A 22658-nucleotide genomic window follows, 5' to 3' on the forward strand; every position below is an offset into this window, starting at 1 on the left:
CTGATCTTTTTTACATGGGCTCTGGCAGCAGCTAGTATTTCAGACCCACCGCCTCTAGAAGCAGGGCAATGGAGAAACAAGCCCTCCATCCCAATTTCATTTTGTGCTTAAATGCCAAAGGCATTTCAAAGGCTCTCCCGAGCTTGGCAGCCAGCACTCAGAGAAAGGGGTGACCAGGGGAAGGGAGGGAAGCGGCAGGGCTGGAGCCGTACTTACACCACACACTCGTAGCGGTTCTCTCTGGCTGCAATATGCAGGGGTGAGTCCCCGTGAATATTCACTGCATGTAAATCACACTTAGCAGCCAGCAGTATCTCCGCTATGTCAACACAGCCAGAAAAAGCAGCCCAGTGCAAACAAATATTTTCCTCCTGGAGGGAAAGAAAACAGAGTAGAGGCTGTTTAGTGCATTAAAACCCTATTGCTTTGGGACTTCACCATCCTTAGCTCTACATCTGCAGCATTCAACATGTGGCTTGCCGTCTCCTTTCCCACATTGCTCCTTCTGGCTAGGAGTAGCAGGGCGGGCAGGGAAACCTCCACGCAGACAAGCAGGGAGTTCTCACTCCAGCCGCCTCCGCGCACCAAAGATGGGGAAGGCTGCACACGAAGCGGTCCACCGCCCTCCTTATACACGCAGGCAAATCGTCTGTCTCTAAGCCACAAAACAATCTGGATCGATCCACGAGAGAAGTGACAGACATGAACAAACATGCTGGAAAAGGCTAGAAGCTGAGCTTCCCCAACGCAGACACACAGCAAAGCTAGCATGTCTCCCAGTGCTACAAAATTAAAGAGAAAAAGAGCACAGCACAAGCTATAGGGTATATGAAGGTGCTAGAAAGCGAACCACGAGCCACAGAGAAAGCAATCAATTCGACTTCAGGCATCTCTTAAATACTGTACCTACTCATCTCTCACTAGCAGCACTAGAAATAGCTGAACACTCATCTTTTTGATGGAGATATTTTAAGCGATGATGCTCTGTTTTCTGTTACAGCGCAATTTGCGGCGCACTTCGAACCCTTCCCCATGACAAGCTCTAAAGACATCGATTACAACAGTGCAATGACAGTAACGATCACCTAACTTTTCTCTTTTTTTTTTTTTTTTAAAGCAAAAATAAAGCACATCTTTTAGTTATCGCAACTTAACTTAGATCCTTCCTTAAATGGGGAGGCTATTGACATACACCAGGGAGTGGGGAGACCTCTTTCTATATGGCTTCTGCCTCCCATTATGGTAACATCTAGAAAAAAAAACCTAATCAGCATCACGTACCAATCTACAGAAAAAATTAGTCCTGCCAATTGCACACCGCTGCTCAGACAGGTTACAGACACCTCGACTCGCTACTTTGCCTTGTCTTGGCTACTGCCTAACAGCAGCATAATTACAATCAAAAGCATTTCTCCTGGAATATGATGTTTCCCAGCACAAGTGACATTGCTTCTTAATGACTGCAATCAGGAGACACCAAGCCTAGGTACAGTAACGGATATGTGATATATACATCTGCTAAGAGGGTATTTTTCTTTCATGTAAATCGTTGACTGAGCTGATTTGATTTTCATCGTTTAATTTGTGATCTTGTAACTGGTAGCCAAAGTCTTCTGCAACAGATCAAACAAATCAGTTGTGTTCAGAGTCAGCGCTCTGAAGCAATGCAGCAACCCAAAAAGCCCCCTCTCGCCTGGACTTTTGCTTTTAGGAACAGTTCCCAGGCTGGTCCAGTTCTGATACTATCTAAGCTACCAAGGAAACAGAGGCCCCCACCAAGAAGGTGCTTTCAGACTGGGGCCAGCGACTCCTCGGGAACAGCTGGAGCCTTTCTGAGCCCCACGAACGTGCCAACACCCTGCAAGCACCCGAGACACAAAACGAGGCATTTGGGGAGACAAATGCAAACCAGCTCCAAAAGCTGGTTGGATTCAAAAAGCATTAGCTGCCTCGGACAAGAAAATATCACGAGGTATGCTGGAAGGGGAACTGATGGCGGGGTAGGTACTTTGCTGTAACAACTCTGTGCAGAAAGCAGGGAAGCCAGTTACCCCTCGTTTATCAACTATCTCACGTATAGAAGCCAAAGCACCCCAGTTCACATCCAAGCTTGCCTTGCAGGCACTTTGGGGGTTTCAATATCCTCAGAGATCAGAAAAAAATGAGAAACACACTATTAAGAAAAAAGAGGAGCAGTGCTGATATGATGAGTCTCCTGAACAGAAGCCTGGATGCTCTCTCCTTTTTTATCCCCATCATCGCCCTTGTAACTTCACTGTTTACTTGAAAATCCCCATGAAACCGGCTGGCACAGCCCGACACGAGCACTGCTGGGCCCAGGGAGCTCCCAGGTACTCCACCTGGAGCCTCACTCCCTCAAGTACACAGTACATCCCACTCGAGCAGGATGTATGCAGGTGAAGAGCAGACCAAGAGCCAGCTCCAGCATGCTGAGCCACCAGCCTGGGCACGCTGTCCTCATCAGTGGCTTCGTGCCTGTTACGCCTAGGAAAAGCCAGGTTTGCCATACTTGCTGGCAGAGTGTCTGCCCAATCCATCTGGAAAACAAGATTGTGCCCCACAAAAGGCACGCAGGATGCCCCATAAGCACGTCCAACGCACACCGGCCTGTGGCCAAGGTGGAGCTGCTAAGTCTGGACTCACAGGGGATCTGCCCGGTGCAGCGTCCAAGTGGCAGCACGGTGGACCCAGGTGGATTAGAAGCAGCGAGATACAGAGCTGACTACAGCCTGCGGCATGACGTACAGCATCATCGAGTCGTTTTGGTTGGAAAAGAGCTTTAAGATCATCAAGTCCAACCGTTAACCCAGCACTGCCAAGGCCACCACTAAACCATGTCCCTAAGCACCACATCTATGCATCTTTTAAATCCCTCCAGGTGACTCCACCACCCCTGGGCAGCGTGTTCCAGTGCTTGACAACCCTTTCAGTGAAGAAATTTTCCTAATATCTAATCTAAACCTCCCCGGTGCAACTTGAGGCCATTTCTTCTTGTCCTACCGCTTGTTACTTGGGAGAAGAGACCAACCCCACCTGGCTACAGCCTCCTTTCAGGCAGTTGTAGAGAGTGATCAGGTCTCCCCTCAGCCTCCTCTTCTCCAGGCTAAACACCCCCAGTTCCCTCAGCCGCTCCCATCAGACTGGTGCTCCAGACCCTTCCCCACTTCGTTGCCCTTCTCTGGACATGCTCCAGCACCTCAATGTCCTTCTTGTAGTGAGGGGCCCAAAACTGAACGCAGCACTTGAGATGTGGCCTCACCGGTGCCGAGTACAGGGGGATGGTCACTGCCCTGGTCCTGATGGCCGTGCTGATACAAGCCAGGATGCTGCTGGCCTTCTTGGCCACCCGGGCACACTGCTGCCTTATATTCAGCTGGCTGTCGACCAACACCCCCAGGTCCTTTTCCTTACAGGCTACGTCAGAAGAGCTGGAGGAAAAGGACTTCTTGCCAGCTTGTAAACTTTTTTGCAGAATATGGAGGAAAGTTCTCCCACCAAACACTGCCCCAAACCACCTGTGTCAAGGGATCGCCACACCTCCCTTCACTGAGCCCAAAATCTGCCTCCTTGGGCTTGTTTGTTTAAAAACCAGAGATTGTAGCTGATTTCTGAAATGGATTCCAGCAAGAATCTCACATTGTCACGGATGTTGATGTCCGACCCCTTTGCAAGCAGCAACTTCACCAGCTCAATATGCTTGTACTCGGTGGCCCAGATCATTGGCGTCCAGCCTCCGTCATCCTGGGGAGGGAAAGCAAAGGGTGAGGTGCGCAGAACAGTCAAAATACGGTCTCCTGCTGGCTTCACAAGCCCCTTGGCAGCCACAGCAGGGTGCACCTTGCCTGGAAGCCACAGACCCCTTCCCTCCCCACGTCTGTCTCATCACTCTCCTTCGATCTGTGCTGCTGCAGGGAGAGGTCCCTCAGGGTCCTGCAGAGCCCAGCGTGATTCCATTCAACACGCCTCAGCAGGCTGGAGTTTATTTGCAGCTCAGCACACTGGCAATGGATCTCCAGGGCGTTCAAATCCAGCTGACTGTCCAAATCGCACAAAACACCCAGTTCACGTAAAAGCTCTTACAAAGCTCCCTGAGCAGCCTGGGGGAGCTCGCCTTCCGCCTTCCCCCCGAATGAGGAACCCCAATGCAGCCCTGCCCTGCCTCGCCCCACAGCAATGGCTAAGCTCTGCGATGGCGAGTGCCACGCTCAACCCTTCCCACCACGTCCGTCATCCCACCACCCGCCTGCTAGGAGGAGCACAGGGACGCCCTGGAGCAACAGGCTCCACCAGCAAATTCAGGGTCAAGGAGAAACTGCAAATGAAGGCACACAGAAGGAAAGTTTCCATGCGGTCAGCGGAGGGGATCACCTTCTCTGGCAGGCCGGGATGCCCACGGCACTGTCGCCCTATAACGTTTGTCAGGTCCCCCCCCAGCAGCAGGGCTGTGTTTGAATACCCACTGCGCAGACAGCACGCTGCCGAGACTCGGGTCCCTGACCTGAGGAAAGCAGCTTCTGCCCCTCGCAGAAAGGCCTCACCTGGCAGTTGACATCCATCTTCCCGTTGGAGAGGAGGTACTGAACAACGTCGTAGTGCCCCTTCTTGGCAGCCAAGTGCAGACACGTGGAGCCCTCCGCGTCCTGGACACAACCACAGAACCAACACTCAGAGGACAGCCTTTCCCAGTGTTCCCCATGTCTGCAGGACACCAGTGGTGCTGAGGAACAGCAGAGAAGTTCACGGATGGAGCAGAGGACTCCAAAAGCCCCCAGCCCACTGCCAGGAGGGAGCAGAGCAGTGGCAACCAACGCCAGCACAGAGCTTCACGCAAAGCTCAGAGGTACAACCCGAGCAGATCAGGAGGCTGTGAGTGCAAAGGCTACGGGAAGAGACACCTTTGTGAAGCCCAGGGAAGGTTCCAGCCCCAAACCCTGGCACATTGATGCTCCTGTTCCCCAACAGACCCTCTCCAACTCTTCTTCATGTGCTGGAGAGCCAAGGGGAGGCAGAAATTCCTTACAGAGGCAGAGCTCGCATGTCAGAAAAGCAGCCTTGACTCAACCTGAAATGCTCCATTTATACAATTTTTGTGCTGTGTTTTATTAGCACAAGGACCTGGCAGCAGGGCAAAGGGGTGTCCTGCACAGGGACTAGGAGCCCCAGAGAGACCAAGTCCCCAGCGTGCCCACAGCCGTCTGCCAAGATAGGAGATAAAAAACGACTGTGAAGGTTGAAAGGAAAAATGCCTTTGGGAGCTGAGAATACAGGGTCTGGTGGCAATGGACAGGCTGTGAGTCATGACACAGACACTCCCACACTAACACCAAAGATCTTGGCTGGAGCCTGATTTTTATCAGGCGTTTATATCCCAAGAGCTTAGCACACAGCAAGGCCCAGAGATCAGGAGATAAAGAGGAGGAAATGAAAGACTGAAAACCCAAAGTGACTCCTTCCTGCTAAGCCCCTGGAAGCAACATTGGAGGTGAAAGCTTTCGGACGGCACTGAGCAGAGAGCACGGCACAGGACCAGGGAGCAACCCTCCAAGCAAGGACGGGACATCTCAGGTCAGGGATTACACTGAGTGGGCTTCTCGGGGTACGGAAGGGGTTTCTGCTGCCCGTAAGTGCCTGCCACTTCTCAGTAACACCACAGCTTTCCCCTGAGATTAGTACGAGCCAAGTGCAGCTTCTGAACCCTACGGAGAGCAGGCATATTTTACTATAAAGTTTCTGAAGGTTCTGAGTGGGACTTTTACGTTCTATTATCAGGATCAAGAGCTTCGGCCACCCCAGCAGCAGTTACTGTCCGGATTTCTCATCAAAATGGCTGGAGATGATTTTAAACTGCAATGTTGCTGCTTTCAAAAAGATGACTAATTTGGTGCGAGAAACTAACATAATAAACTAGTCTAGACTTCAGACATGATCTCAGGCTTCTAATTTGCTTTTGCAAGCTCAGGATTTTTTTACTTCCCTTTACCTTTAGAAGCAAAACCCCTCTTTTCTCCTACACACGAATAAATCAGGTGAGGGACACCTGGATTGCTCCAAGATGCTCGGGACAGTGGCCAGTATGAACCTGCACGTGCCTGTCCTGTCCTTTCCCCCTTCCTGGCTCTGAACCAGGCTCCCAAGGATCCGTTTAGGGCTTGGGGTGGGCAGCGCTCGATATCCTGTGCAATCCTCCTGGCCCTGCAAGCTCCTCCATAAAAAGAACATCCCGGCCCTGCCATACTCCCCAGCAACAGCAGAGGAGCGGGCCAACGGCAGCAGGTTATAACAATAAGAAGTTTATGTGGGGAGGGTTCCTGCGCTCCAAAGAGCATCTGATTTATGGGACTTATAAGCGATTTGTATATTTTCCAAGATTGCGAAGCAACCAGAGCATGCTAAAGGCAAACAGACAGCTGCATTTTATTGTATTTGTTTAAATTAAAGGGTAGAGTTTAAAGACGGGGTCCAATTTTGCCACTACGGCGTGATTGCAAGAAACTGCGCATCAGGCCTTTGGAAAGCAAAGCTTCCTCTGTCATTTTTGCTGGCTTGGCGAGCACCTAATTACCAGTCCATTTTAAAATGTCACCTCAAAAGTCTCATTATTAGAGTCTACAGAGAAGGAAACTCTGAAATCAATCTCCAAACTCAGCGCAATGGATTTGTGACACTTAGTGGCCCCACATGAAATCAAACAGCCCCTACGTTTGGTGCCGCAAACTAATGTAGCAAGTGGCAGCACTTGCCCCAAACTGCTCGCAGCCAGGACGCCGCATCGCTAAAACGATACTACCGATAACCACGGCCTTGCCAAGCCTTCGCGCCCAAGACAAGCGAGTCCGTTTCCCCACTGCCTGTGTGCTTCCACCCAAGACTTAAAACCTATCACAAAAGAAATGGTGGACAGAGGCTTCTTCAGGAGAAAAACGTTAAGGAATAAACTGTTACCTTAGGATCTACCAGCGCTCCAGCCTTGATAAGGTATTTCACAGTTTCCAGATGGTTGTTTTCTGCTGCTTCCATCAGTGGGGTCCTCTGGTCTTCAGAGCAGGTGTCTATATTAGCACCAGCCTGTTAAGAGGCCAAGGCAAACACAAGGACAATTACAACCATTACTGGTTAGCAGAGGAAGGATGTGGGAGTAGAGATTTAGTAGCAAGTTTTGAAGGCAGTCCAACTTCACCTGTTTTGGAAAGCAGCGAACTGCCTGCCCTCTCTCCTGCCTTCTACAGCCAGTAACCAGGGCATAAGGAAGCCAACAGCTGGTATTAACTAACTTTTGTTATTAATGCATTCTGTACTGTTACTTTCAGGATATTGCTTGTGTAACAATTTGGAAAAGCCAGCCTCCTCCTTTTTCCAGCAGCTTTGTTTTGGGTCTATCATTTCTAGGGACACAATGAACACAACAACCAGCTCTTCCCAACGTCACAGCAGGAGCTGTAAAAAACCTCTGGAGATTGGATAACTATTCCTGTTGAAGTCAACGGTAACATTTCTACAGAGGTCTCTGAGCAAACGTTCTGTTCAACATAGCGCACCCTGGACCAAAACCCTATTCTTTTCCAAAACACTACTGTGTCACGTATCTTGCCTGCTTTAACTCTTTGGCTTAGCTCAGTAACCTACCCAGTATTTAAACCGAAAGGACATCTCAGAGACAGCACCGCTCTTGGCAGGCCACGCATGCACACACACGTGCGAAGCACAGGCGTGTTGGCAGCAGCGGCACGCTGACTCAGGTTCACCTGGCACAAGAAGTTGGTCCCATTGCTTCCAGGTGACTCTCACTAAATGCATTTGGTTTGATTATTTTTTAAATAGCTAGAGCTATTTAAACAAGACCAGAGAAGAGGCATGTCAAGTTTAACAAGCTGGGGACATTCCCAGACAAATACTGTGCTACTGCAGTAGCCAGATATCAGGGAAGAGACAAGATGATGAAGGATTTTGGAAACAAACCAACACGACTGATACTCAATTCTAATTGTTTGTAATATCTCGCAAATTTTGCTCCTTTTACTTGTACGAGTCATTCCGTTGTCTTCACGCACAGTAACTTAAGTGAGCGAGAGCAGCAGGGTAGGCCCATAGCTGCATCTTCAAACAGCACTTTGAAAGCCTCCGACTCCAGACGCTGAAACGCAACATCCCAGCAGGCTCATTTTCAAAGACGTGTCACTGCTGCTTTCTCAAAAGCCCTTTAAGGTTTCCCAGTCACACAGGGTAAACAAAACATACTTCCCATCACTCCAATGTATGCCAGTACAAAAAAGAAAAAAAGTAACTTTTTAAATCCTTCTTTTTCCTTCACATCATTTTGGAGTGGGTTCAACGAGAGCACCCGTATGTCTTTGTCCATCTTCCCTCAATTAGAATCCAAATCTCAGACAATAAAGCAAACTTGCATCTTTCCTTCTCTCCTGTTCACATGTGGGACATCTACACTGCAGAGCTACTCTCCACCACTCCTCCCTCAGCAAACCCTGAGAATAAGGAGGTTTTTATAGGAGAGAGGTTTCAGTGCTGATTTCCAAGTATGCTTGAGCCATGTGGGGCAGGAGACCAAAAACCACAGAAAATTGCTTGTACAGAAGAACGTTAAGTGGAGACAGACCTGAATCAGCATATGGCAGATGTCCACGTGGCCAGACTCGGCGGCAGCATGGAGAGGGGTTCTCTTACTCTGATGCTCCATTTTAAAATTAGGGTCAATTCCGTCCACTGAAAAACAGAGCAGGGATGCTTTGAACCATGATTCAGATTAAAGCGTAACGAGAGAACTAGGTCTCACCTAAAGGCTTTTAATGGACGGGTTCCCAGCCCACCCTCAGTCCTTCTCACAACTCACTACACATTCAGGCCAGAAAGCTCTCAGGGTAATCCCATGGACATTCGATATGCAACAGCCCTCAAAGCAAAAGCTTCAGAAACACCATGGAATTTAATACCTTTAAGGCACTACAATTTCTGCACAGGCCATCTCCCTCAGATTCACAATTCCCTATCTCTGAGTGCAACAAAACCAAACACCACTGGTGCGAGGACTTGCAGCAATAGGACAAAGGGTAATGGTTTTAAACTCAAAGAGTATAGATTCAGATTAGATATAAGGAAGAAATTTTTTACAATGATGGTGGTGAAACACTGGCACAGGTTGCCCAGAGAGGTGATCCCCCATCCCTGGAAACATTCAAGGTCAGGCTGGTCAGGGCTCTGAGCAACCTGATCCACTAGACATCGTCCCTGCTCATTGCAGAGGGTTTAAACTAGATGATCTTTAATGGTCCCTTCCAACTTAAACCATTCTATGAGCACCATAAAAGGATAAAAAGGAAAAAAAAATGCTGTTTAAAGCAACACAGAAGTTGAGAACAACAAAGAGTCAGTACCACCTGGCCTTTTTGTCTCATCATTATTAACTGCAATTAATATTAGCGATCCTCATTGCATCTCAGCAAACACAGGGCTACAAAGTGGATGGAGCTTCTCCTAACACGAGCTCGGGATCTGGCCAGAGATTCTCACAGCTGTGCAAAGACTGACAGATGATGATGACAGCCAGACAAAGATGTCTGGGCATGATAACATGTTGCATATGCTAAGGCCATAGTTAAATATCAATGAATAGCATTTTTGTGCTATTGAAGCCATGAACAATGAAGCTAACACTTGCTAGAAGAAAAAAGAAGAATCTGATAAACGAAAAGAACAGAAAGCATCCAAAAATGTACTGCAAAGTACTGCAATGGAAAGGAAATGATCCCAAGGAAACATTGTGCCCTTCAAAGGGGGAGATTCCTCGAGAATATCTGTTGGTAAAAACAAGCTCAGCAGCTCAAAGTCATCTGGTGACAGACAGCCACGTACCCCCAAAACAAACCCTGTGTATTGAAGGGCTCTTCCTTTCTGCTGTCTTGCTGATGGGTCTCGGCTTAAGCCGACTCCGATCTTTTTACCTCTCTACTGGATGCAAATACCCAACTAACCCATTGCATGGAGAGGAAAAGTTCTGTCAGACTGGAAAAATCACATGTAGGTCATCTGGGGACAGAAACAGCTTCTCTGGATAAAACCGTGCCCAAATACAGAAACAAGTTGGGAGCAGGTCCACGTTTCACAGAAAGATGAAGCCATTTCCAATGACACATCACTTGCAAAAGTGGCTTTCTCCTCCAACTCCACTCACAAGGGGCAGCGGGGAATATGATGACGTGCTGCCATGCTGGGAACTGCCTGGCCTCTGGCAGCTGCCTGGCAGGAGCTGGGAGTACTGCCAGCCACGCAATGTCCTGGGAAGGAGCCACCTACCCAACATAAGCAGGACTTTTTGCAGCTCTCCTTGCCTCGCAGAGAAGTACAACTGCTTTGGATGGAACCGTAACTTCTTGGGTCTGCAGAGGCAGGGAAAAGAGGCGTAATTAATACTCACCAAAGAACACTCCCGACATTTCACCCCACCCCACTGCTACCTCATGTGCATGACAAAGTCTGTGCCTATGGTACAGCCCCGGAGTGCCAGCAAAACACAAGAACAACAAGTTTCCAGGAGGAGGTCTTAAAACTTCCAGCTCCAGCCACAGCCAGCCTGGTTTTAATGAGGGCCATATCGATTCAGTGCTGCTCACCAACAAATTTTGAGTCTTACCACTGTAAAACAAGAACCCCTAGTAGTTACAGCTGTGGTTGCAGGGCCAGCAAAAAACCAAATCCTCCAGACAAATGCGCAAGACATTTAAAGCTACAACTGTTCTCTTCAATCAGTCATCTGTTGAGGGTGACAAATGACTGAACATAAAAAGGTCTGAGTTGGGCCAAAATCCAAAGAAGCTAAATCTCAGTTTTCTCTAGGCTAAGCAACTTTGCTGGGGACTGGAGAGACCCAGCGGTCTTTTTCTTACTTTTCGGAGTCCAGAGCAATCAGGGCACTTTCCAGAGTTTCTTTAACTGGTCCCTGGGTCAGGCTAGTAGTAGGCTTTGGAAAAACTGAAGACCCAGCCATGTCAAACCCCTCAACTGCCGAACTTTCTGGCTTGTCTTCCTCTGACAACCGCGTCCCAGCGCCACTGAAGAGAAAAAAATGAGAGACAGCCAAAGCACAACCATTAAAAATACACAACGGTGTGTATCTTATGCCAAAGGAGGAAAGGAAATGGATTTTAAGTACAGATAAGCATAAGTGAAATCAAAACACAAACCAATATATTTTACAGCCTTTTCAGCCTTTTTACAGCCCCGAAAAGGAGTTGCACTGCCCTATGATTACATTTTGATGTACTCTATGCTACAGGAAACCCAGGAACATGGGGCAAGTCATAAAAGCCACCAGAACAGGATCAGATCGGATGGGAAGTCGGAGCACTGTTCAATGCAGGGATGACTTGATTTGTGTTTTCCTCTGCGTTTTCATCCTCTCTTTACACTTGTGCCCATTGGTACAAGTCACGAGCTACAGGTAGGTACTGCATGAGTTTCCCTGTCACTTAGCAGACGTGGCAACATCAACTCGTTCCGCTATTATTCCATTCCTAACAGTAAGAGGAAGGAATGGTTTTAACTCCTGAACCCCTCCTATCCTCACAGCCTCTGCCCCAGCTCACCCTGTGGCTGCTGCGCTCTTTTCCAACACAGTGAGCAACACAAAACACACTTGCAGATTCCTGCAGCTGAGTTTGACGTGTCAGAGCAGAACCAGAAAGCACTCTGCTCCATCGGGAGGAGCACACGCATTCCAATGCAAAGCATGGTCTGGCATGAGGTTTGAGATCACCACACGCTCCCAAGCTCACCTCCCCGTCGTGGTGTCGGCCCTTCCCTCCACAGCCGCTGGTTTCTGTTGCTCGTAGGTCAGCGACACCGTCGAGGTTGTGTCTGCTTTTGCTATTGTCACCTCCTTTGCCTTGGAGGCCTCTTCCCCGCAGTGTGGGCAGTAGCTCATGTCGTTGACCTGGGAGGCACAGTTCTTGTGGAAACGGTGGGAGATGCTGCTCTCCGGCTGACACTCCATGAAAGTGCCCTAAAAAAACCACGGAGAAGAAATTTACACGTTGGTCACTACGTGCCTTACGCCTTCCACACGCTTCATCCGCAGATCTCTTAAATACTTCATTCATCACCACTCTTGTCCAATACAGTAAGCAAGCACTGCCACTTCTTTAGAAGACAACAAAACCAAGGTAATGGGGAAAAAACTCACTTGGTTAGGGACAGCAAAGCAAGATTTTTAATTGCGCTTGGAAAACAGAACCAAGAAGTCCCAATTTCCAGCTCTTTCCTCTAATGCTTGAAGCTCTTGCTTAAGTTTCTAGAAGTGCCAGTGTACTGTAAGGACGCCCTCAAAACTGGAAAAGAAAACTTCAGACTTGCCTGCTGAGCCGGCATTAAAACTACCTAACAAAGCTGCACACAAACCATTCAATGACCTACATGAATATAATTACATCAGCCGGTAACCCCAATGCAACCTAAAGCATGCGACTTGGACCAGCCCCGGATGCTGTTTAACCCCAATAATGTGTCTGACTGCTGATTCAACAAACTTGGGCAGCTTTTCTTTAAAATTCCTTTTCCTTTTCCAGCAAAGTCCTCCAATCTGAAGTGAAGGCACCCCAGAATTCATCCCCTGTGCTATTAGTGCTACCTGAAGCCCTGCTGTGCTCTGTGCTACTAGTGATGGATAGCACAGACAGACACTCCCAGGCTCACCTGTGTCAACTATGGCACGTCACTCAGAGATGTAAGAGCATGTAAGGAAAGGCTAGTTAAAACCCACTCTTCTCCTGAATTCACGGTCCTCCCAAGCAATCTAATTAACTCTATTTCAGCTTTCCAAAATGCCTTTAAGGGTTTTGAGGATTTTATCTTTTGAATGATCTTTGACTCAGCATGAAAACCCAGGATGGCTCCATTTACACTAGTAATGCTTGACACTACTGTAGCATCGTTCATTGAGTCATCTTGAAGAACGCTAGCATCAGACAATGAAGCCTCCTCATCACCTCAGTAGGTGTTTTTCAGCTTTACCAACAGGGAAACTAGGACGACTTAAAGGACTGGACCAATGCTATTAAAAGCCTCGGTGGCAGAAGTGGAAGAAGTAGCAGGAGAGCTCAAACACTGCCTTGTTCCAGTGCCATCACTCAGGTTCCCCGTCTAAACCGTCATGAGCAGGTGGGGGGGGACACACACAGATGTGTACACAGATTCATTTACAAACCAAGCTAATACAGTTTTTGAGGCGATTGATCTGTACAGAGAAAGAAAAAAAAACAACCCTTGTTCCAAAGAAATTCCTAAGGCAAGACTTCCACCGTGTGAAATCCCAGTGAAAACCCTTCCATAACATCCCTTGGGGTCTCCAGGAAGATAAAGGTGACGATTGCAGCTACCCTCACACACATTCCTGTTGAAAACACCACCTGACGTGCTGTGGAACAAGGTGGAGCTGATGCCAGGAAGTCAGTAAACCCCTTTAGGTACCATCTCCACCTTCAGCTCTTCCAGCTACTGCGACAGGTACCCCCTTCCCTAGATTGAGAGCACGGACTTACTGCAGTGCAAAAGTATCCACAGCCAGGGCAACACTGGTGTTTCACCATCCTCCCTCTATGGTCCTCACACAGCACCAAAAGTTGGACTTTGTTAGACGGGCGCATCAGTTCATACTTAACCACACTGTTTGTGCATCGGCCCAGCTGGAACAGGAGAAATTAAAGGAAATGAAATTACTGGAGACCAAAACACTCTCTGTGCTTGTGCGGAGGAAGATTTTGCACACTGCCTTGATGAGCCCTGGCTTTTTCACAGTAATTCAGACGTGTGCCAGATAGCATTAGCAGTGCAGCAGGAAGCTGTGAAAGCTGCTCTCACAGGAAGAAATGCATCATTTACTAACTAACATGCTTGCGGACCCCAAGTCGTTCGTTCCTTGCAAGAAAAAAATAATCGTAACTGGAAATAGGCAACAGCCAAGCAGCCGCAGAAGGGGCAGTCCCATGGGCCTGACTCACACAACATACGCTCTCCTTTTGCCAGGAAGAGCGGGTGTCGGTGACCAAGAGAACAAGACCATACGCACTAAATCTTGTTACTGTTCAAAAGTATAAGTCACAGGAAGATAAAGGGAAAAATAATTGCTCTTTGTTGCCAGCGAAGTTATCGTCTGTACTGTTTCCAGCACTGGCCCCTGCCCAGACCACAGGGATGAATAGCCAGGCTTTCACGAGAGCTCAGCTCAAGTCGCATTTTGAGCACGTTTTCCAAAGGATTACACCAATGTATAGCTCTGGGCTTAAAAAGCTGTTGTCTTGTGCACCACCTTGTTCTGTTAATGACAGCAGGCTCCGTAATTGGGGTTCACTTTTCCCCATCAGTGTTACTCGCTCTGCTGCATCAGAAGGATCAGCGCTTCCTTCTGCTGCCCCCGTTCATACATCTACGACATTTTCACATCCGCGTTGCCACCTGCTAGCATGACGTGACGCTGTTTGGGTTCTGCAAGTTCCTCTTGATAATAACCCTGCCTTCCCCAGATGCTTGGCAAAGGACATTTATAAACTAGAAATATAAATGTGAAAGGCTGCTACAATGAAACGTCCCTACCGAAATCTGTGCGTGGTTTACTGCGCACTGCCACCACGAGCAGAGGAGTCAGTCAGGAACACAGCGCCTGCTCATCACCCACAAACTGTCCCTCTGGTCTAGCTGAGATTTGATTTGCTGCTTTTTCTCAACAAAACTAGACTTTCTCTCTAATTTTTTTTAAACACCACTTCTCCTGCAGAATCAACACCCCTACAGAAAAAGAGAACGGGTTTTAACCTAGGCGCTTCATTCACCCCTAGCAGCTCTGATCCAACTTACCCAAATTCCAGCTGCAAAGTCTACCTGTGGTGGTGACACCCTGGCTAAACTGATCAGCGTTAACACACAGACAGATGCCAGGGGCTGCAGGGGTGGCAGGAGAGGACCATTGCATTGATTTTTACTTATGAGCTGAGGAAATCTGATGAACACGTGAAAAGCTGCACTGTCCATGTGAGGAAGTCCCTGCATTATTATGTCACACTATATTATTTGTTAGAAACTCTGAAAAAGTACGAAATGATTAATTGCTATTTTCCAACCATTAGAGAGTGCAGCAGGGTGCTCATAATTATTTATACCATTCTCCAAGGACACTGACAGTCTGGAGAACCCACTATTCACACGTATAATATCCTTATAACATCTATGAGTCACTTATCCCATTATGAAAAAGAATCTAACATAAAGCATGGCCTTTGCTATTCCCCTCTCTGATTTATCCAGGGACAGAACCGTCAAGCCACCGTATACACGAGAAGGTACTCTTTCATATACCTGCTGTTTATTTAGAAACCCCGGGGTCCTCCTCTCTCCTGTAAGTCTCCAGGGCATTCTCTCTTTAATGAATCAATTTTGCCATGCTTTGGAAATTCCTTTCTCTATAGGTACCAGCACGTACTAACAGAAGCAGAGCTGGGCTGCAAATCTGATTATCCCTTTCTCCCTCCATCCATCCTTCTCCTGGGATGCTACAGGAGAACTAGGGATATTCTCACTCCTTGTCCTACTACCAGCAAGTATCAGAGCACTGCAGTGTGACTGCGGCTCAGCTGAAGCTTAAAAGAAGCCCAAGTGCTTCCCAGTTAAAGGAGGATCTACCAGGTGTGTTCCTGTCCTGCAGTCTCACTTCCAGACTCTGGGAGGGAGTCACTTCTGCCACTGACTTCCACGCTTCTGGAACCAGCAGAGCCCACCTAGCCCAGCTGCGATCGATTGAAAGGCATCAAGCGTGATTGTTTTCCGTCAGCCCGACCTGGGGGCTGCACGGGGTTGCCAAGACATAGGAAGCTTTGTAACAGAAGTCTCTTGGGGGAGGAGAAGAGAGGAAGGCTGGGGCAGACTGAGCCGGCGGAGGGCATGCCAAGTTCCCGAAACTCAAGAGCTGGCTACAGAAAGGTTTGCATCAGCTCCTTCGTAGTCAAGGAAAACCAGCTCCAAGCTTCCTCTGATTGGATTTTCTCAGTTTGATGCATGCTCGTGTATTTTAACCCACTTGGCCTGAAGTGTGTCTGTTACATCAACTTGACCCAGACGCACAGGCCGGGACAAGCAGGAGAGATCCACCCAGCGCCTCTCCAACCGCAGACTGCACCACCTCCTCCCTTCCGAGTGGCTTCGACCTGACTGTGCGATACACACAGAGTGCCAGAGCCCTCAGCTTAGCGAGATGTTTGCCCTGCCATTCCCGCACAGCAGTGGGTTCCCAGCCCAGCAGGCTGCAGAGCCCCTGCGTGACCCGACACATGTTCCTGGCACAGCTTTTTATTCCTTATGTCTTTGTGCTCAGCAGAAAAGTCTGCGAGAAGCTGAAAGACAGACTCCTACCTCGTTATCCACGCTCTCCGTGGCCATGCACTGGTTGTTGGCTAGCGTGGTGATCTCTCTGCTTTTGGGGGTTTCCATTCGACAGCTACAGAGGGGGACTTCCTGGAGACCATCTACTTCCATTGCTTCAGGACCATTGGAAAGACCTGGAGTACAGAAGACCAATAAATCAACTCTGAAATTCTCTTCCAGGAGAAAGAATCAGTCCATCCACACCACCCACATCCTGTGGCATCTTCCCATTCCATGTCCTGAAACGCTTTCAGGGCATTATCTAAAACCTGTAAAAAAGACCCCTTTCTTATATCAGCTGGAGTTTGCAAAAGCATCCTGTACTTTTCTAAGTCCAGCCACACTACAGATGACTGTGCTGAAATCAGGAATAGTGAGTTAAGAACAGTTTACTCTGAGAAAATCTCAACAAGGAAAAGCAACGATGAGGTAAAGATTTTTATCAGCCTGTCTCTCCTCCCCACCTGCCCCAAAACACTGTGCTCTGGCACCAGAAAATTTGTAGGAAACCACCTGGAGTTGGAAATCTGAATAGTTAGTGGAGTGATAAATGGAGAAGATCGGGACAGCACAAACTTCTGTTTGCAGAGGCTTATTACACAGATGGGAAAACAAAATTCCTAGGACTATTTGGTCTCAGCCAACCATGAATTATTTATTTTGGAAAGAGAACAAACCAGGGAAAAGAAAGCAGCAAGATGCTCAGATGTTCTTGCCTTCTCCTCATCTCTTTCTCTCAGATTTTGAACATTTTCAAACCTATTTAAAGGTGGATAATGGCTTAGGGGGGCTCACCGTCAGGTCTGGGGGCATAGCGTGAAAGTTCTTGTGGCTTCAATGGATTCAACTGCATCACAAGGTTACCCGTGACTGCAAAACACTGGCCTAACGACAAAGGGGTTGCTTCTAGTCCTACACTCCTGTTCTAATCCTACGCAGTCGCAACACATCTCTTTGCAACGTTGTCAATACGGAAGTGAACTCTCAAACATTTACCTTTGGATTGGTTCACCCCGAAGCGTCCCAAGCTTTCCCTACCCAAGCCTGCTATAGGATTGAGTCCCAGTGAGAAGGAAGCGTGCTGCTGTTTTTTAAGCTTTTGAAAGGCGAGTTATTTTGCTGGAAAGTTTCAAAGATTAACTTCATTCCTGAGGGAGACGCCTCTTTAGCTGCCCTGGCAATGGCATCACTCCCCCCGCAGCACCCTGCCTGTGGCTACGTCCCTATCAGCCCAGCACAAGCCCCTTTTCATCTTTTAAGGGGTTTCCTGCAGCCAACAAGTTGCAAGACCAAGCCTAGAGAAGGGACGGGATATTTCAAGCTATACAAGCAGAGGGAAAAATCCTTGCAGTTTTCATGTAAAATCCTGTCAAGATCTTAAAGGTTTAAGAGCTTTTTCTAGGACCACAACTCACAAAGCTCATTCCTCGCCTTCCAAGTTGTCACTTTCATAATCTTTTTGACATCCAGAGGCTCTGGTGAAAGCATCCCTCGTCCATCCTGACCCTCCCTTGGTGGCAAACACTCCCACCCGTTCTTTGATGTGCCTCTGCCAAAAGAGCCAGACAACCTTTGAAAGTGGAAGAGCAACGGGGGACAGACAGACGGATCCAGGTCAGCGAGGAGGCGCTGGATCTGAGGCAAGTTCAGCACTGGGAACAGCGGCCGCTCAGCTGGAGGTGAGCGCCCAGGAACCAGCGCTACCCCCTCCTCTTCCTGGGGCTGAAGAGGAGGATCCTGGGGGGCCCTGGCGAGATGCTAAATCAGCATCCTTCAAGGAATGGAGGGGAGCTGCCGAGCACGAGGCGGGCTGGGACAGCACCTTGGACCCCTTCCTAGGCGTTTTCCTGAGCCACCCCAGCCTGGCTCCCCATCCCGGCTCCCCGTCCCCATCACCCCTACCACCCCGAGGGTCCCGGCGGCGGGTGGGTGCTCTGCGGCCGGGCCGGCCCCCGCAACCGCCAGGGGGCAGCCGGGCCCCCGCACGCCGCCCCCGCTGCGCCCGCAGAACAAAGCCCTGGGCAGGCGGCACCCACTCACCTCCCGCCGGCGAGGAGAGGATCCCCTTCACCCGGAGATCCAGGGAATCCAGCGGCACCTCCATATACTCCATGCTGTTCTCCTGGCCAGGAACCTCTCTGCCTCCCAAAGATGGTTTATAGGCTTCGGCACCTAGATGGAAACACACGCGTATTTACACGGCTAAAAAAATAATAATAATATAAATGAATTGCGCGCAAACACGTAAAGGCCGTAGTTAAGCGAGCAGGCTGTATGCAGGCTCCTCAGAGAGGCCATGAGTACGGATGCACATAGAATTATGAAAATGCAACATCTGGGCATATATGGCACGACTGATCTCTTATTTCCTTCCCGGTCTGATCAGGCAGATTTTTGACTTCCATGTAGGTAGGTAACCACAAAACAAAAAGAATAAATTTGACAAGTAAGTTCTGCCTCTGAAAGGCACATCTGCTTGCTGCCGTACTGCATCGGCAGCAGAAGCTTAAATGGCACAAGGAAGGGATGAAACCAGGGCTCAGCACATCCTCCTGTCTCTGACCTGCTGCAAAGGGCTCCCGGTATACTCCGGCCAGGCAGAGCAATCCGGCTAATCATGTACATCGTGAAGAGGACGAGACAGGTGACATTCAGCTTAATGGGAGGGGAAAAACATAAAAGCCAAGTTCTGGCTTTAAGCGAACAAAGCTGCTGCTGGGAAAAGATTGCATGGGGATCCCTCACTGGAAAGAGATTGCGTGGGGAACCCTCGGAGCCTTCATGGGAATTGTCGATCTCGTCGTGCTCCCTTGGCTTTGCTTTCTCTCCTGGTTTGCTTCTCCCACTCGGGCCTGGCCAAGAGTTAACGTGAAGGACTGGCTGCCACCTTTATTGAAGCAGTGGAAAACCTGTCTGCATCTGAAATTAAGAATTAGCTATTTGCTCTGAAAGGCATCAATGGCCCCCACTTCTTGAGAAAAGGGCTGCCTTGGGAGGAAGAGGAGCAAGCCAGATGACTGACAAACCCCAGGCACAACCAGAGGCTGAAACATGGTCATTTAACTCAGAAGCAGCCACAAATCTGCTGATAAAAAAAGTGGCCTGTTTGCAAAGAATTAGCAAGCACAGAATAATAAACCCTTTGATGGCAATGGATGTGTGAAACCTTAATAAGGAAGCTGAAGGCACAGCTTCACTTCAAAGACTATGCGCTTTTTTTTTACCCATCTTGTTACCTTTCCTGAAGAAGAATCAGATCCAGCCTGCACTCCCGGCTCTCCCCACCCCTCAGCTTGCAGAGGACAAAGGACATTGAAACCTGCTTTTGAGTGCTGGGTAACTTAGGTCAAACAAGAATGACCACCTGAACGATGTCCACGCCACGAGATGGGACAGACGTAGCTAACTACATTGTGGTGCTTTCAGAACAAAGACAACGTGCACATTCCGTTCAACTGGACAAACATCCATACAAAAGCAACTGAGCATCACTCTGGGTTGGTTCTTCCTTTCCCTTCTGCATCTAGCCACATTCCCAGAGCTCATGGGGACATGTGTCTACACGGACATGAGTCCACGAGGTCTTTTTTGGATACTCTAAAATAAAAGGAGTTCACGAACAAAATAACATTCCTCCAGCTTGCCAAGGGTAAAGCCACCTTATATGTATCCTGCTGCTTAAGCGTGCAGCTACTGTCAGTGAAATGCAAGTTCACACCCTGGTTAATCATACAGCCCATCCTTGTGAAGGGGGAGCGAGCTCTGCAGGAAGCCACTGCTTTATGGGCCTCAGGTCCTCACCCTTCCACCTGGCAGGCTAATTCCTGTGTAATTAAGGAACAAAATACAATTAGTTACCTAGCACACTGGCTTGTTTCTTTTTATTCCTCCGTCTCCTCTTGCGGGTGGGTTTCAGCCATGGACTGTCCGTCTTTCCTTTCCTCTTCAGCAGCTTCTTCTTGATGCTGGACTCCGAGCTCTGAATAACCAGAGAGGCCATGTGCATGTAAGGCATGTTGCCATCAGCGTCCCAGCAGTCCTCTGCACCCATGCGAAAGAGCCTTTTCGCAGCTTGAGTTACACGAAAAGGCCTTAAGGACTGGGGGTTTGAAACCAAGTGGTGCTAAGATGTCTTTATAGTGCCAAAAAGGAAACACAAGCACATGTGTGGGTGTATTTCCTGTCATTTCAATAGTGCACGCTTCACTTTCTCTTCCATGTAGGCTCTTACACCACACTCATCGCAGTAGTAGCCGAGCACAACCGTGCAGCAATGCAAGTATGCACGCACATGCACACTTTTAGCTCTTCCCCAGAAAAGCTGGGTTTTTTCTAAACTAAAATACTCACGTTGCTCCACAGACTTGCTAGAAAATGCCAACAAAAACCTGTCTTGCACTTGAACAGCCACCTCACAGGGTTGGGATAGAACTCTACAGTAGCAAACCAGCCCCCTCCCTGAGCAAGGTACAGGGTGGCACGGACTAATCAAATAGCAAATAGTCAGACACGTATATGAATCTAAACAGGGTTTGGTTTTAAAAAAATGCAGTTGTCTGGGGTGGGTTTTCAAAGTCAACATTGGAACGGGGAACTGGGCACCCCAACCCTGTAAGGCAGTCTTCAACGCGCTAATCATAAAATTCACGTTCAAACAGAAACTGCCAGTTCCTGATGCTTATCCATCTCCCACCGAAGCCTACGAAAAACCTCCTGCCACCGTTAACTGCGGCTGGATCAGGCCCTACCTTCATGGCCTACCTTGAGAGGAAGCCGATGCTGCACCATGCCCTGTTATCACAGTGAGCGAAGCCGGGCAAAGGTGCTGCTGAGCCTTGGCTCTCCGGGGTAGCTCTGCGGTGTGTCTACACTGCCCCTCTGATAACTGTCCCCGAGCGTGGGCTTGGTTGTGCCCTGCCACGTGGCTTACACCAATTGCATCACACTGCTTGTGGGGGAGAGGTTTGCATTTGAGCCAGTCCCTGTCTGGGGAACCGACTGACTCATCAGATATGAGCAGAGCAAAAACCACCGTCTAGGATGTGGAGATATGACTTGGGAGTTTGGACTTGACTGCAAGCTCAACCCTTGGTCTGAGCTAATGCTACAGACTGGCATCAGCCGCCCAAAGAAAGGGGCAGGTTACACAGCCCCTGCTGCTTGGTCCTCGTTGGCTTCTGTAGTGTCAGAGCACAAGGAACAAGACTCTACAGAACTTCAGATTCATTTGGTATAGTCACTTCTACCTTCAGCTCAAAACATCAAGAAAATGAAGCCAAGAATTTTCTCAAGGTGACTGAAGAGTTGGGGTGCCTTAAATGCTGGCTCCTCAACTTGAGATGCTGTGGAAAGGGAGCAAAATTTTAAAGTAAAGGGGAGGGTGGGGACAGAAACAATCAATGATCAACAATTTAAATTAAAAAAGAAAAAAAAGAGGTTCTCTTCACCAGCCATCTAAAAATAAAAAGTAAAAATCACCAGCAGCTGGTGAAAGACTTGCCCTAGCACTACAGAGACAACCTCCCAGGGAGAGCGTCTGTCTGTGTGCTGTCTGTACGTCTCCCTGACAAGAGCTGCTCATCTGGGACCATGAGGTGGCATGTCAGGTCAGTGGGAATTTAGGCCCTGGGCTGGGCCAATGGATTTGTGAATAACTCCAGCCCAGCTCCCAAAAGCCATGCTGTAAAAAAACAACCATGGCTGGCTCCTACCACTTGCCAAGTCTGCATCTGAATTTAAGCACCCTTAAGTATTTCCACTAACATTCCAATGATTAAAAGCAGTCAACACCTTGTTGAAAACAACGAACAAAAGCCCATTAATTAGCATCAGAAAGCAATTAATTGTATCACAGATCAAGGTTAAGCACCTTGTGGAAAACAATACTCTGTGTGTGGGTGGTTTCAGAGAGTGAGTTTTGTCAAAGAGACATGAAACTACACGGCTTCGCTCGCTCTCTTTCTGGCAGCAGTGCAAACGGGAAATTATTATCAACAGGACAAAGGCCGAAAGACCGATTTAGCAGCCAGGCTCACCAAGTCAGACTCATCTCCATCTTCCTCCTCCTCCCCAGACTCTCCAGACTCCTGTTCCTCCTCGGACTCGCCATCATCAATCTGCAGCCGCCATTTGCCCAAGAACAGAAAGGGTCGGTCAGGTCAGGTCTCTCAAAGCAGAGCATCCCCCCATCATCCTGCTGCACCCAGCACCCAGCCCTGGCC

The 22658-nt window shown here is 48.7% G+C and overlaps 1 protein-coding gene across 19 annotated transcripts in view; it reads right to left on the reverse strand.

Moving 5' to 3' along the window:
* Nucleotides 1–22658, reverse strand: part of EHMT1 (euchromatic histone lysine methyltransferase 1) — a 123143-nt gene that overhangs the window by 15760 nt on the left and 84725 nt on the right. For 13 of the 19 annotated variants that reach the window (XM_075772775.1, XM_075772774.1, XM_075772781.1 and 10 more), the window contains 13 exons: nucleotides 22473–22553; nucleotides 20296–20416; nucleotides 18478–18609; nucleotides 16426–16571; nucleotides 13566–13709; nucleotides 11805–12031; nucleotides 10917–11081; nucleotides 10327–10409; nucleotides 8633–8739; nucleotides 6964–7086; nucleotides 4560–4661; nucleotides 3658–3762; nucleotides 217–371 (listed from right to left, as the gene is read on the reverse strand). In XM_075772775.1, coding sequence (XP_075628890.1) covers nucleotides 217–371; nucleotides 3658–3762; nucleotides 4560–4661; nucleotides 6964–7086; nucleotides 8633–8739; nucleotides 10327–10409; nucleotides 10917–11081; nucleotides 11805–12031; nucleotides 13566–13709; nucleotides 16426–16571; nucleotides 18478–18609; nucleotides 20296–20416; nucleotides 22473–22553 — 1691 coding nt within the window. The remainder of the gene's footprint in view (nucleotides 1–216; nucleotides 372–3657; nucleotides 3763–4559; nucleotides 4662–6963; nucleotides 7087–8632; nucleotides 8740–10326; nucleotides 10410–10916; nucleotides 11082–11804; nucleotides 12032–13565; nucleotides 13710–16425; nucleotides 16572–18477; nucleotides 18610–20295; nucleotides 20417–22472; nucleotides 22554–22658) is intronic. The other 6 variants (XM_075772786.1, XM_075772785.1, XM_075772783.1 and 3 more) reach the window with 1 other exon arrangement.

Source organism: Balearica regulorum, chromosome 20, assembly GCF_011004875.1.
Source record: "Balearica regulorum gibbericeps isolate bBalReg1 chromosome 20, bBalReg1.pri, whole genome shotgun sequence".
In the NCBI taxonomy this organism is placed as follows: domain Eukaryota; kingdom Metazoa; phylum Chordata; class Aves; order Gruiformes; family Gruidae; genus Balearica; species Balearica regulorum.